Source organism: Helobdella robusta (genome assembly GCF_000326865.2).
Source record: "Helobdella robusta unplaced genomic scaffold HELROscaffold_18, whole genome shotgun sequence".
NCBI classification, from domain to species: Eukaryota; Metazoa; Annelida; class Clitellata; order Rhynchobdellida; family Glossiphoniidae; genus Helobdella; species Helobdella robusta.
Genome location: NW_008703981.1, coordinates 1,670,963 through 1,685,769, shown reverse-complemented (window position 1 = coordinate 1,685,769; position 14,807 = coordinate 1,670,963). Strand labels below are relative to the sequence as shown.

Genomic DNA, 14,807 nt, shown 5'->3' with positions numbered 1-14,807 from the left:
ATATTGACTTTGTCAAGATTAATTTTGACGTTGATAATTTTGACGTTTGATGAATTTATAGAATATTGTAAAAATTATGGTTTATTACCAACATAAATATATGTATACACACACACACACACACACACACACACACACACATATATATATATATATATATATATATATATATATGTTTATTTTGAATTTTAATAAACTAAACGTTCACCAAAAAACTTTAGTGAGAAAAATTGAAAAAACGAACTACAAACATTTTAACGTTGTTGCGGTAGAATTTATAGAATATTGTAAAAAAATATATATACATCAATATTAATAGAATAAATAATATTTTTTTTATTTATTCATTATATTATATTTATGTATGTGATGATCCAATGATTCCAATTGAGTCAGTTCAACTTTTTTATCTTTGCTATTATATAATAATTTTTCTATCCGGCACGTGTTTAGTGTTTATGCTTTGATGATGGCGTCTCACGATGTTTTTCAATTATCGTCCGAGCTGCAGGACATTATTCTCGCTAACAAATCCTTACAACTTATCGAGAATGGAAAAGTATGTTAATTCATTTTTATATTTTTTAATTTTGTTTGAAATTTTGGTCATTCGGTTTACATTTTATGCTTCGTTTTGTTTCCCCAGATACGCTGCAAACTTTCTGGACATGAGATTCCATGTAGATTGGATGCGATTGAGCAGTACGTGTCCGGCAAGAAATATCAGAAGTTATCTAAAGAATCCCTGATGGATCTGTCGCAATACAAAGATCACATCATCCCCAGTACCAAACCTAACCAAGAGTTAGTCTAAAAGTTTTTTTTATTTCTGTGTTTCTTCCATCAGGATCTGTATCATTTTTTTAGTTTTATTTATAATTTAATTTTGAGAAGTTAATGCAATAAAATATATATCAATATAGTATTTTCCTTTTTTCAAATCTTCATAGATCACTTTTTCCTGAAATGACTAAAAATTTTAGTTTTAAGTCACTAAATAAATTAAATAATTTTTTAATTTCTATTAGGCACTTGTTGTTCTGTAAGCTAACATGCAGGCACATCAACAACACGGTCGATGGCATCCAGAACCACATTAAAGGAAAGAAATTTCAAAGGGCTTTTCGTAGATGTAAGTTAAATCTATTTAAACATTTATAAACCTATTTATGTAATAGTCATCAGTGGAGTTTGAGTTTTCGCCAGATTATTAGCTAGTAATTAAATAATTATTTTTATAATGTATATTATAATTATGTTTATTTATTCCATAATTTTTATTTAAGAATAATTATTTATATCACACCCAGGGACTGAATGCCAGGCCAATGGAGTTAAATTCATACCAAATGCCGGTCGCACTACCAAGTTTGAACGGACAAGACGTAATGAGAAAGATGACGAGAATGATGAAGATGATAAGAAGAGTGTCGACAGTCTAAGTGATCTATATCCAGGCATGTTTTATGATTGGGGAAGCTTGATTTTTTTTTACATTATAAACGTTTTTTTGTTTTAAAAGGTATATGACATGTTCTTAAACTAAATAAATTTTTTATAAACTTTCTTTTTTTTAGGAAATTGTTAAGACCGAAATGTCGTTTAAAGATTTTTTGGAGACAATTAGTTATGATATTACCAGATTCAAATCTATGCGTAACCATGAAATTTCAATACAGAATGTTGAGTTGATGGCAGTCTATCTCATGATTGTCATCGTAATTAAATTCTGTAAAACCAAATTGCAGATCATTCATCGCTGATGTGATTGCATTGTTTTTTGTAATCACTTGAATAAACTTGCTACATTACAGGCAGTATTCTCACGAATGCAGTATAATGACAATCGTACTAATACTTGATAGTATATGTCATAGTATATGTATGCTAATTGGTGTATATGTACTACTTTGATGATTTTTTTGATGAAACATTTTTGTGGTAATATATAATTCAACCTATCTTAAATTTTTCATTTTTTTCTGTGTATGGCTGTTCGTCTATGTGTCAACATTTGTGGAATTCATTAAATGTTGGAAAATGTTCATGCCATGAAATTCTTTCTACAACAGCTGAAGACTTTCAAGAATTAAATTTGAATGATGATGATGACGACGACGAGGAGGAAGATGAGGATGACGACAAAAAGATGAGTGTTTCACCACCCAAGTCAAACATCTCTAAAAAGGTTTTGTTGTAAATTTTGAATTTTATATAATTTGTGGTAAAATATAAGTAAAAATGAATTTCTGACATTTATGGTTTGACAACTGCAATTATATTTTGATTTGCTTTGTTGGTTGTTAAGTTTTGAGGTTTTTTAATTGTTAACAGGCTTATTAAATGGTCCAAGATGACTTATTGTTCACTAGGAGTTTCCAATTTCTATGTCGTAGTCTATTTTCTGTTGTTCTATTGAATTTTGTACATGATTTTACATTTTTTTCAAAATTTTTTCAGTTTCAGGGACGAAAAAGAAAGGCAGTTGACAAGAAACCTAAAGTTCTCAAGTCCATTACAACTAAGCATACAAAGACCTCGTGAAATTTTTTTTCAAATTGTTAAATTTTTGTAAAATAAGAATGTTTGGTAGATTTTTTTGTAAAATAAAAATTTCAGATCATATATACCCTGATTTGGTTGGTTTTATCTGTTTTCTGGCTATATTTGCTGGCGGAACGTGTTTAATATTCAAGATATTATGGCGTGTTAGATTCGTAGCGTAATTGTAACGAGATACGCACGTTGTTAATAATTGAGAAACGATACCATTTAGTTCTTTCGGGGTATTCGACCGGTATTTTATGTATTTTTTACCGTGTTAACATACTATGCGGTTTATTTATTTAATGCTATTTTCATATATAGGATGGTAAAAATATAATCAAGATGGATGTCTTTATCAAAATTAAATGAAGCTATTGAATTGATCAAGTAATCGTCAACTACAAAGTTCTGAAAATTAAAAATTTTGCATCAGGCGTTCAGTCAATATAGCAATCCTATTTTAAATATAAATTGCTCTTTCATGCACCTTGCCATGTGACTCCGGAATGTTTCCACTTAACATTCCACGGATTTCAAACAGGATGAGCATCCGTAGAGATCGGGACAGCACATGTACCCCGGAGAGCACTTCCCTCTCTCGCAGTTGGGGCATTTCACGGGAAGCTGCAGCAGACGCTGTGGTTGCTTCACTCGCGGGCAGCCTATTTTGAGGGGTTTATTGAAATATTTGTCTCCCTCTTCGGTTTTATCCAAAAAAAGAATGGTGACCTCGATGTTAGCTATATTATATCTTCCGGGCCCATACAGTCTCGTCCATACAAACTAGCTGATGGGCCCGAAAGATATTAGGTAAGATTGGAAAGTAACGATGTCCGCCATGCTTTGGTTTTATCGCGTTCATTTGTCGGATCATTAGGGAAGTGTAATTGCATCACATCGCAGTAAGTCGCAGGAAAGTTAATGTAAAATGAAACTAACGTATATTAATATGACTCAAAAGTTTTTCTTGAGACACGTGTAACCACAGGACGCCTTGGGGTCAGCAATGCATTTCCTGTTTGGCCCACAGTTCACTCCCTAATTTGTGTATATATATATATATGTGTGTGTATATTAAAACATATACACACATGCACACAAACACACACACACACCTCTGATAAACTACTACTAACAGTGCACGGGTCGGCGGAGCAGCGACAGGTCTTGCAGCCATCGTCTCCAATAAGGTTTCCTACTGAACATTCAGTACACTTGAGTTCTGGACACTTAGCTGACAAAATATGTAATAATCATAATTGTTTGTGGGGTAATTGTTAGTTTGTGTGGCAAAATGATCGAATGGTTATGAGCCCACCCATCGCATGCAACGTGTGTAACGTGATGATTCACGCTTTTTTATATACGTGTGTGTGTGTGTGTGTGTGTGTGTGTGTGTGTGTGTGTGTGTTTGAGTGTTTGATACCTTTGAAAAAAAATTAGGATTGAATTGTGAAGAAAATGATTAATGAACCGACGCGGAGTAGGATTGCATTCACAAACGTGGCACCCTTTTACATTGATCAGACCGTGCTCGCATGGCTCCATGCCACCACACATAGGCTCTGCACATACTGCATGGTGTAGAGGACAAATAATTATAAAATATGTATAAATATTATAATAATAAATATTCATATTATTAATTATAATAATTAATTACATGGCCGGGACTTACCGGGCAGAGGATTACACTGGCAAGTGATGCAACCATTGTCATCTCTTTGATAGTCATAGGAGCAATCGAGTCCAGGGCAGCTGGTGATGTTGCATTCTGTTATAATTATAATTAATAATAATAATATTTCTATAATTTTTAATAATTACTATCATAATATATTACAACATAGTGAATGGCAACTTTTATGGGTTGCATGAAAAAAATAGTCAGGTAACATTTTTTTTCTGAAAAACAGTCTTCTCAAACATGCAAACTAAATGTTAGTCATTGTAGATTGTAAAAATCGCAAGCATGCAAATTGGAAGCCTACGAAGTTGACCAGGTGTGCAGTTGAACCTGGACTCTTTGAACTACATTTAAAATTTAAATTATTAAAAAATTGGTTTATGGATCAGAAGTTCGAAGTGAGCATGGGAAGGAGAATCGCATATCTTGTCCTCTTGAACTGGCTACATATAGAATATAGAATAATTTTTAAAATTTGCACTTAATGTATAAGTCTCAATCTAAATTTTTTCCTAAGCATTTATCAGATTTATTAATTGAACCTAAACGCCACGGTTTACGATCGTCTTCTTGTTCTCACTTTTAGTTATTTTTCTTCGTGTTCTCACAATTTTGTTCAAGTAAATTATTTTCACTAAAATTAATTTTCGATTAGAATTATTTCAATATTAGAAAATTTTTTAACATTTTTCGTAATGAAAACTGACCAGCCATCGATATCTTGACCATCATCATCATCGTCGTCGTCATCATCACGATCACCATCATCAAATTCTTACTCTCTTGTTTCATCATTCTTTGCAAGTAACTATTTATTTTTTGGTTATGTGATTTGGGCGAATTAATGAAAAACAAAAATGAAAAACGAAAATTCTTTACTCTAAAATGAACTCAATCATATTTGAAATTGTGAGTAAATTTACTATACGATTTACTGTAATAAGAAAGCTTATTGTTTTGTAAAAAAATCATTCAAGTTTAAATAATCAATCTCAATACATAACTACAATCTTCACCTTCCAACATGTACACCACAGTTATTAACGTAAGGTAGTTTTAAGTTATTAACTAACCTTTCAACTTCTGAAAGACACCTGGAAAATGATCGAAATTTGTAGATTTCCAATTTGAGATGACAGAGACATGGTACCTGCTTTTATAACCAGCGAGCTTGTTACACGTTATTGTTCTTCGTACATAATTCATATGCGTGTCTGCCTTATGTGCGTGTTATATTATATATGTACAATATAGAAATGCGAGAATAATTCGATAAATGCCAGTTGGTATAATGCCTGATTCTGCTGTTGATACATCTGCAAATTACTTATTTAAAGAAATTGTAAAAAAAAGCAACCTAAATTTTGTAGCGTAGTAGTTGTAGTGTGCGTATTTCGTGTAGTAGTAAATAAAATTTTTATATTTCATTGTGTAATTATTTATTTAGAAATTTTAATTTAATACATTTTATTCAAATTTTTGTCGTGAATGACGATAATAAAGCTAATTCGTGATTGCATACCACCCGCTGTTAAACGCGAGCGTTTAAGAAACCATTTCAAAGTTATAGTGGTTGGTTGCCAGGAGGGCTAACAAAATGATGTATGGCAATAATAAGGTTGGAGTTGTGCCTTTCACACTGAGGTAGTTGATTCATTTGTGTGGATTTTACAAGTAGAATATTTGTTTATATCAAATTTTTTGTTTCAAATTTTTAATTTTTTTCGAATTTCCGATACAAAAAGCTGATTCATTTGAAGATCAATTCTTTAATAAATCAATAAATTGTTTCAAAAATCAATGTTTCCTATAATATATTGAAATGTTTCTCTCTCTCTATCTCTCTCAAAACCACCAAAAACACAAAAATTGTTAGCATAGAACTCGTTTCTTGCATGAGAAACAGCCAAACCAGTCAGCGCAACACATGTAGCCAGCAGAGCAGCTTTTGGTGCCACAGTTCGCGTCGCAAGTTTTGCAGACGTTACGTGTGGTACTAAGTAGCATCGGTGATGTCACCACTGGGCAACCTGTGGTTGTTGTGGTTGGTGGTGGTGGTGTTTTTGGTGGTTGGTGGTGGCTGGTGGCGGTGTTTTTGGTGGTGCTTTTGTTTTTCTGGCTCGTCGATAAGCCGTCTTTAAGGTTATTGTTATTTTTATTGTTGACAATTCATAATTTTTTTTGAAAATGTGATAATTAAATGTTTAGCTACTAACTTCCCTATCTACAAAATAACTACAACGAATAAAACAATTTGTAGCTAAATATGAGAGCAGAATATACAGGGAAAAAAAATACAGAATACACAGGAAAAAAAACCAGATTACACAGGGAAAAAAACAGAATACACAGCAATAAAAACAGAATACACAGGGAAAAAAAACAGAATACACAGGGAAAAAAACAACATAAAACTTAATTCTAAACAACAGCGAACACTGAGCCATGCTAACAATAGTTCGGCTTGCATTCATAACCGGCGGCAACTTTCGCATTTGGCACGCACTTGGTGTCTGATGGACATTCAACATTCTGGGCCGGCGTTTGGGAAAATGGTTTTTTTTGTAACAGAAGTATAAGAATACAATTACTTATAACTAAGTGTATAGTAGTAACAGTACCACTACTACTACTACTGCTGCTGCTACTACTATTACTATTAATAATGATACTACTACTGCTGCTGCTACTGCTGCTACTACTACTACTACTACTACTACTACTACTACTACTACTACTACAAATATTATTACATTATTATATTATTATTTATTATATTATTATTTATATAATATAATTATATTAATATTATTATTATTATATTATTATTATAACATAAATAGACTAACGTAGCACGGGTCGGAGCACTTGCATGTATTGCAACCGTTGCTGTCGTAAATGTTGCCCATGGGACATTCTTCACAGAATGGCTGCCCGCACTTTTCTAGTAATTTAGTGATTTGATTGAAGTTTCATGGATAAATATGCGTGTGAGACAAATCAGTAGGCACGTGTTTATCTTATGTACGAGTATCTCTTTACATTCAAACTAAGGTTATTCAACATTACACCATATCTTCACCACTGTTAATTACTCTAAAGCTGTTGAATCAGCTTCATCGTATTAAATTTGTGTGAGAGCCTACAAAGAAAATCAGTGGTGGCTCTGTAGTCGCGTTCTGGTTCTCACTATAAGCATAAAAAATTTAAAAAAAATTTGTTGCTCTTATTTATACTTCTATCCATTCATACATCAATACTACTTTTTAGTTAGTTAGTTAATTAATTAATTAATTTTATTTTTAAAAATTGAAAAGTGGCCAAATTTGAAAAGCGAAATTTCTAACGAGGTTCGTCGTAGCAATCGCAGCCATGGCACCCTTCACTGTTTATTATTAAGCCATATTGGCACGTTTCGTCTGCATCAGGTGACATTTCACACATAGGCTCAGGACAAACTGGAAAAATTTAAATACGACATTACCTCTACTACTACTGCTGCTACTAATACTGCTGCAACTACTACTGCTGCTGCTACTACTTCTACTATTGCTGCTACTACTTCTACTACTACTGCTGCTGCTACTACTATTAATTTTATTATTATTATTACTACTACTACTACAGCAATTTCTATTACTACTACTAATACTTCTATACTATTACTACTACTACTACTACTACTATTACTACTACTACTACTACTACTACTACTACTGCTACTACTTCTATACTATTACTACTACTTCTACTACCACTACTACTACTACAACTACTACAACTACTTCTATACAACTACTGCTACTACTACTACTACTACTACTACTACTACTACTACTACTACTACTACTACTACTACTACTACTACTACTACTACTATACTACTACTACTACTAATACTACTACTACTACTACCAATTAATTATGAAACTATAACAAAGTAATGATACTCACTGGGGTAAGAGTTGCATTGGCAGGTCGGCAGGGGGCAAAAATTGTCATCACTCTGGTAGCCAAAGCTGCACCTCGGCTTGGTGCATGTTACATTACAGGGTACAACTATATGAAGAAAATATTATAATAGTTATGGTGATATATTATTAAATTATATTATGTTGAAATGTATTGTGTTGTATTGTATTGTGTTGTGTTGTGTTGTGTTGTGTTGTGTTTGTGTTTGTGTTGTATTGTGTTGTGTTTTATTGTAGAGTAATTCATTATATTTATATAATATATTAACCAATCTTATATTATTATGATGATTCCAATTATTAATTTGAAAATTTGTTATTATTTTCAACATTCATATACGCCAAATATAATTCAGAGCTTACTTAGGCGCTAAATAATGATGACGTTATGAGGATGGTGATGTTAACGATGATGATAGTAACAAATCATTATCAGTATGTGGTTAATCTTTTAATTATTAAATTATCGACACCATTTATGATGAAAATTAATAAAAAAATACTTTTTATTTAAAATTAAGGGAAATAATAAACAAATTATTGACTATAATAAACAAATTATTAACTATAATAAACTAATTATTAACTATAATAAACTAATTATTAACTATAATAAACTAATTATTAACTATAATAAACTAATTATTAACGATAATAATTAACCCATATATACAATATAATACCTATATAATCAGCTGTAGCTATTGGCGCCATCATCACCGCCATCACGGTCATCACCATCATAAGCACCATCATCTTGTTGAAAATTCTGAAATAAAATTTCAAGACTAAAATCTTGAAAGTGTAAACGCGTCTGTATGTATATAGCGTTCTATTTATTGATTTAGCTAACGTTTGGGGCAATCTATAAAAAAACAAAACCATAAACCATCACGTACAATGGCTTACGTGTAAATTTACAGGAGCTTATGATTAAATATATAAAATTAATATGTTGACACGTGTCGATACAATACAACATGATGTCACATCCGTAGTAGAAATGCATGGTCGGAATAAGTTATTATCAATTAATTATTGTTATCTTGTTATATTTGTTATCTTCGTTATTTGTTCGTCATTGATTGTTTTACCATAGAATCTTTTCATACCACGGAGGATTGTGAAAATCTACTGTATAGGCTGTCACACACACACTACTACACACACAAACACACGTGCACACGCACATACATACGCACATACAGGCGTAAATACACACACAAGTACACACCAGCACACATCACATCTGCATTATTCAATCACATACACCACCATTAACATTCCAACACGTGCGCATTTACATAAATTTTCAGGATACACACGCACGCACGCACACACACTCAAATCAGCACATACACATACACACAAATTTTGGTATTGTAACCATGTAAAGATATATTATTAATCACGTACCAACGCACCTACACGACTGTACCTTCGGGCGAAAATGAAACACGCACACACACACACAAACACCAAACACACGCTCACACACGCACACACACACACACATAACTCCTACACGAGAAATATTGACTGAAACACATCAATACTTAACTTACTGGTGTAACAGTTTAATGCCTTCATGCTCATGTTACGCTCGTAAAATACAAAGTTTTAAATGTTATAATGGGTGTAAGTTTTAATTATTATAAAAGATATAAAGAGAGAGAGAGAGAAAGAGAGAGAGAGAGAAAGGGGGGAGAGAAAGAGAGATATTATATCTATAAAAAACTTTATTATATTTATAGTTATATTGATCTCTATAATATTATAGCGATGGTAATAATTATTTTATCCTCTAGACATATGTGTGGGACAAGTCGATAATGAAATCATGAGCGTGTTATCATTTAAGACGTTGTTTGTTATTTAACATTGGTTTTATTTTCATTCATTCAATCGTTCGTTCGTTCGTTTATTCATTCATTCGTTCGTTCGTTCATTCATTCATTCACTCACTCATTCACTCACCATTCATTCATTCACATTCATTCATTCATTTATTTATTCTTTCATTCGTTCGTTTGCTCGAAAAAATAAATGAACGAATGAATGAATGAATGAATAAATAGATGAATGAATAAATAAATGAATAAATGGATGGATAGACGAATGAATTGTTTAACTAAAATATTAATTACAATTACTCATCTCTAAAAAATATTGTTACTACTTCGTTTTAGTTGTTCTTGGAAATTTAAAAATTAAGAACGTATACATTGAGTTCGTGATCTGTTTGTTATATATATATTTCTCTCTCTCTTTTCTCTCTCTCTCTTTTCTCTTTTTTTTCCCTCTCTCTCCATCTCTGTGTGTGTGTATTTATTTCTGAGGTGTTTGTTAGCCTGAGTGAGATTCAGATCTTGCAAACATAGGTGTGTAGAAAAAATCGGGATGGGATGGATGGGAGAAAATGTAATATTCCAACTAGTAAATGCGTTTCAAATATTGTAAAAAAAAAAAACAATTCGTGTATTATATTATTCAGATGAACTTTGGAACTATAGCAACCAGGCATTTTTATAAATTTGTATTTTGACTTTAAATATTGAGTATATTCATTCAAATTTGTTTACACCAAGACAGACGTATCGTTATGGGTTGAACTAACAGAGCTAGCTAGTATTATACACACGTGAAAAACAATTGTAATTGTTTGTTTGGTAAGAGACTTTTTTCACATTTTATAACAATATAACAATTGTCAAACACACACACACGCGCACACATACATACATACATGCACATACATACACACACACACACACACACACACACACATACAACACGCACACATACAAACAATATATTATCAGATAAGATTAAGAAGTTAGATATTTGCCAGACTCATCATCATTGGCTTCTTATATGTTGCAGAAATTCTGCGTTCTAACTCCATTCAAATGCTCAAACCCCGACTTTCACCATAATTTTTTCAGTTTTAATCTTAAGTCTTATAATTATAAATATAATTAAATAGACATAATTAATCACATAATTGGTATTAATACTCATCCTTATTATAATTTTACTAATATTATTATTAATTAATAATATTTAAACAATAAATCAGTCTAAATTCCTTATACAATGAGATCATCAGAGGTCCTTAAGTTATATACATGGATTTGTATACTGATGATTGGCTTCTTGCAGAAATGTACAATGTAAGTTATTATTTTATCGCGTATCAATATATTATTTTTTAATTATGGTTATTATTATTATCAGTAGTAGTAATAGTAGTATTGTTATTGAAATTATTATTATTGTGTTATTATTTATTGTTATTATATATTATTTATTGTTAGTTGTTCGTTTGTGTGATCTTCGTTATTATTATTATTATTATTATTATTGAATATTTTATTATTATTATTTTTATTACCATTGCACACGTACAAGCACTCACTCCTACACACACACATACGCACACACAGAGACGCACGCACACTGACGCGCATAGTCACACACTCATAGGCACACACACACACATAAGCACATACACACACACACACACGCACACACTCATATACACACGCACACACGCACGCACACAGATGCGGTATCACAGTTAACTTAGATGACCTAGATCGAAAAATCGACATGAGCAAAGAATGTTGGCCTGAACTCGTCGGAGAAGTATAAAAATATTGTATTAACCTCTCTCTCTCTCTTTTTTCTCTCTCTCTCTTTCTCTGTCTATCTCTTTTTCCTTTCTTTTTCTCTTCCTTTTCTTTATTTGTTTCATATCTATCTCTCTCTCTCTCTCTCTCTCTCTCTCTCTTTCTCCCTCTCTTTCTCTTTCTCATTTCTTTCTCTCTTCTTTATCTTTATTTATTTCATATCTCCTCTCTTTCTTTCTCTCCCTCCCTATCTCTCTCTCTTCTCTAATTAATAAATGCACATGTTCGTACCAATTAGACTACTCAGTATGCGAGGAGGATCATCACGTTGGAGAGGCCAGATCTAAGAGTTAGTGAATAGAAATAAGTCTCTGTCTGTGTGTGTGTATTTGTTTGTTTGTGTGTGTATGTATGTGTGTGCGTGAGAGAGAGAGAGAAAGAGAGAGGGATCATCATCGCGTCATCATTTTGTAACGTTTCCCATAAAAAATAACCATAAAAAATATTTTTATGGTTTATGGTGAATAATTTTTTTTGCTTAAATTACACTTGTACGTATTTTAAAAATAGGCAATTTATCGATTCTAGATATTAATTTGCATCTATTCTCTCCCTCTCTCTTTCTTTCTCTCTCTTTCTTTCTTTCTCTCTCTCTCTCTCTCTCTCTCTCTCTTTCTTTCTCTCTCTTTCTATACAAACAAAATTTATTTTTACGTTTTTATTATGGCATTTAAAAGCTACGGCGACAATCGATTAGGTAGTTAATATCACATGGAATATATCTTCTCCACCCGTAAAATGTTTTTATCGTCTTGTTAATTAATGTTAGATTGCGCGTGTGTGTCTGAGTGTGTGTTTGTTTGTTTGTTTGTTTGTTTATTTGTTTATGTTTATTTGTTTGTTTGTTTGTGTGTGTGTGAGTGTGTTGTGTATCTGTGTGGTGTTGTGTGTCTGTGTGTTTTTTCTGTGTGTGTTCTGTTGTTTGCTTGTTTTATGTGTGTTCAATTGAAGTGAAGGGTTATTATTATTATTATTATTATTATTATTATTATTTATAGGTCAAGCAATAATATTGGTATAGGAAAATCTTTAGTTTAATTGCATCAGTGATATATATGTATCAATATATACTCACGTTGTAGAAGAAGAGATTACACATACACACACACACACACACACACACACACACACACACACACACACACACACACACACACACACACACACGAAAAACCCACATACACACACATATATACACACACGCACGCACACGCACAGGAAATCACATTCTTGGAGTCAGAGGGCAGTACAATGGCGGGAAACATCGATCCGTTCAGGGTTTACGTATTAAAGAAGGAGGGCAGGGTCGTACATTCGCCCTGCGTCGGCTGACCATGATGATGATGATGATGATGATTGTGGTGACAATTATGGTGATGATGATGACAATTGTTGTGGTGATGGTGATGATGATGGTGGTGGTTGTGGTAATATGATGACAATGACGATGATGATAGTGGTGTTGATGGTGATGGTGAGGATGATGGTGAGGATGATGGTGATGATGATGGTGGTGGTGATGATGAGTAGAGAATTCGGTATTTATTACCGCAACAATTGTGGCAATGCTAATGGTATTGACTAATTGACGATGATGATGATGATGATGATGTATATTGTTGTATGTGATGATGATGATGACGATGATGTATATTGTTGTATGTGATGATGATGATGACGATGATGTATATTGTTGTATGTGATGATGATGATGACGATGATGTATATTGTTGTATGGGATGATGATGATGACTATGATGTAATGATGATGATGATGATGTATATTGTTGTATGTGATGATGATGATGACGACGACGATGATGATGATGATGATGTATATTGTTGTATGTGATGATGATGATGTAATGATGATGATGATGATGATGTGATGTTGATGAAAAATAACATGGCGAATGTTTGTCAAATTAAAATTAAAAAATAAAACAACTTCTTTTGTGTTAACTAGTAAAAATAAGTATATATAAATAAATAAACATATATATATATATATATATATATATATATATATATATATATATATATATATATATATATATATATATATATATATATATATATATATATATATATATATATATATATATATATATATATATATATATATATATATATATATATATTTATATTTATATTATTTAGAATAATTGATATAAGAATTGTTATCATTATCATCATCACCGTTGTTATCGTTATGCAGTGTTGTAAGTACCATTATCATCACCATCACCATCACCACGGCTATCATTATCCTAATCTATGCCATCAACTTCATCATTATCAACATCACCACCATCATCATTATCACCGCCATCATTATCATCACCATAATCTACATCATCGCCATCATCAATTAAGTCATCCTCACCATCTACACCATCATCTATATCTACATCATCATCATCATCATCATCATCATCAGCATCAGCATCATCAGCATCATCATCAACATGGTGAATATCATCACTTAGAAGTACATCTGCAAGTCGGACAGCCGTCTGAATCAAACTCCAGGTTGGGGGAGCATCCATCAGAGCAGCCTCTGAATTTACAGGCTTCCGGATCTACACGGAAAAATTTATTTTTTTGCAAAAAAAAAATTTTAAATTTTAAATTAATAGAATTTTGATTTGATTATTAAAACAATAGCAACGGCAATAACAATATAGGCCATAATAATTATAACATTTTCATTATTCATTCATGTATTTCGAAAAAATCATCAAAAATCTGGTGAGAAAATGGTGAAAAAATAGTGAGACAATTTTTTACGCGGATTAACAGAGCAATGGCAGGTCATACAACCCATAAAATCATACTCGTATCCCCAGTGACATTTTTCACCCAAACATCTTCTAGGTGATGGTCTACACCTCCAAGATCTCATCACAC

The 14,807-nt window shown here is 32.1% G+C and overlaps 2 protein-coding genes across 2 annotated transcripts in view; one reads left to right on the top strand and one right to left on the bottom strand.

The window, feature by feature from the left end:
* Positions 1 to 643: 643 nt before the first annotated feature.
* HELRODRAFT_152821 (hypothetical protein) lies at positions 644 to 1,348 on the top strand (the record flags this gene model as incomplete). The annotated part of the gene is made up of 3 exons (XM_009016369.1): positions 644 to 804; positions 1,029 to 1,132; positions 1,311 to 1,348. Coding segments are annotated over 3 exons (303 nt in total), but the record flags the coding sequence as incomplete, so codon positions are not given.
* A 2,329-nt stretch (positions 1,349 to 3,677) lies between these two features.
* The window catches only part of HELRODRAFT_140232 (hypothetical protein), a gene marked incomplete at both ends in the record, with an annotated part of 28,777 nt that continues 17,647 nt past the window's right edge, over positions 3,678 to 14,807 (bottom strand). Inside the window, 5 exons of the mRNA XM_009016368.1 lie at positions 3,678 to 3,769; positions 4,226 to 4,321; positions 7,080 to 7,178; positions 7,582 to 7,692; positions 8,189 to 8,293. Of these exons, the coding sequence (XP_009014616.1) occupies positions 3,678 to 3,769; positions 4,226 to 4,321; positions 7,080 to 7,178; positions 7,582 to 7,692; positions 8,189 to 8,293 (503 nt within the window). The remainder of the gene's footprint in view (positions 3,770 to 4,225; positions 4,322 to 7,079; positions 7,179 to 7,581; positions 7,693 to 8,188; positions 8,294 to 14,807) is intronic.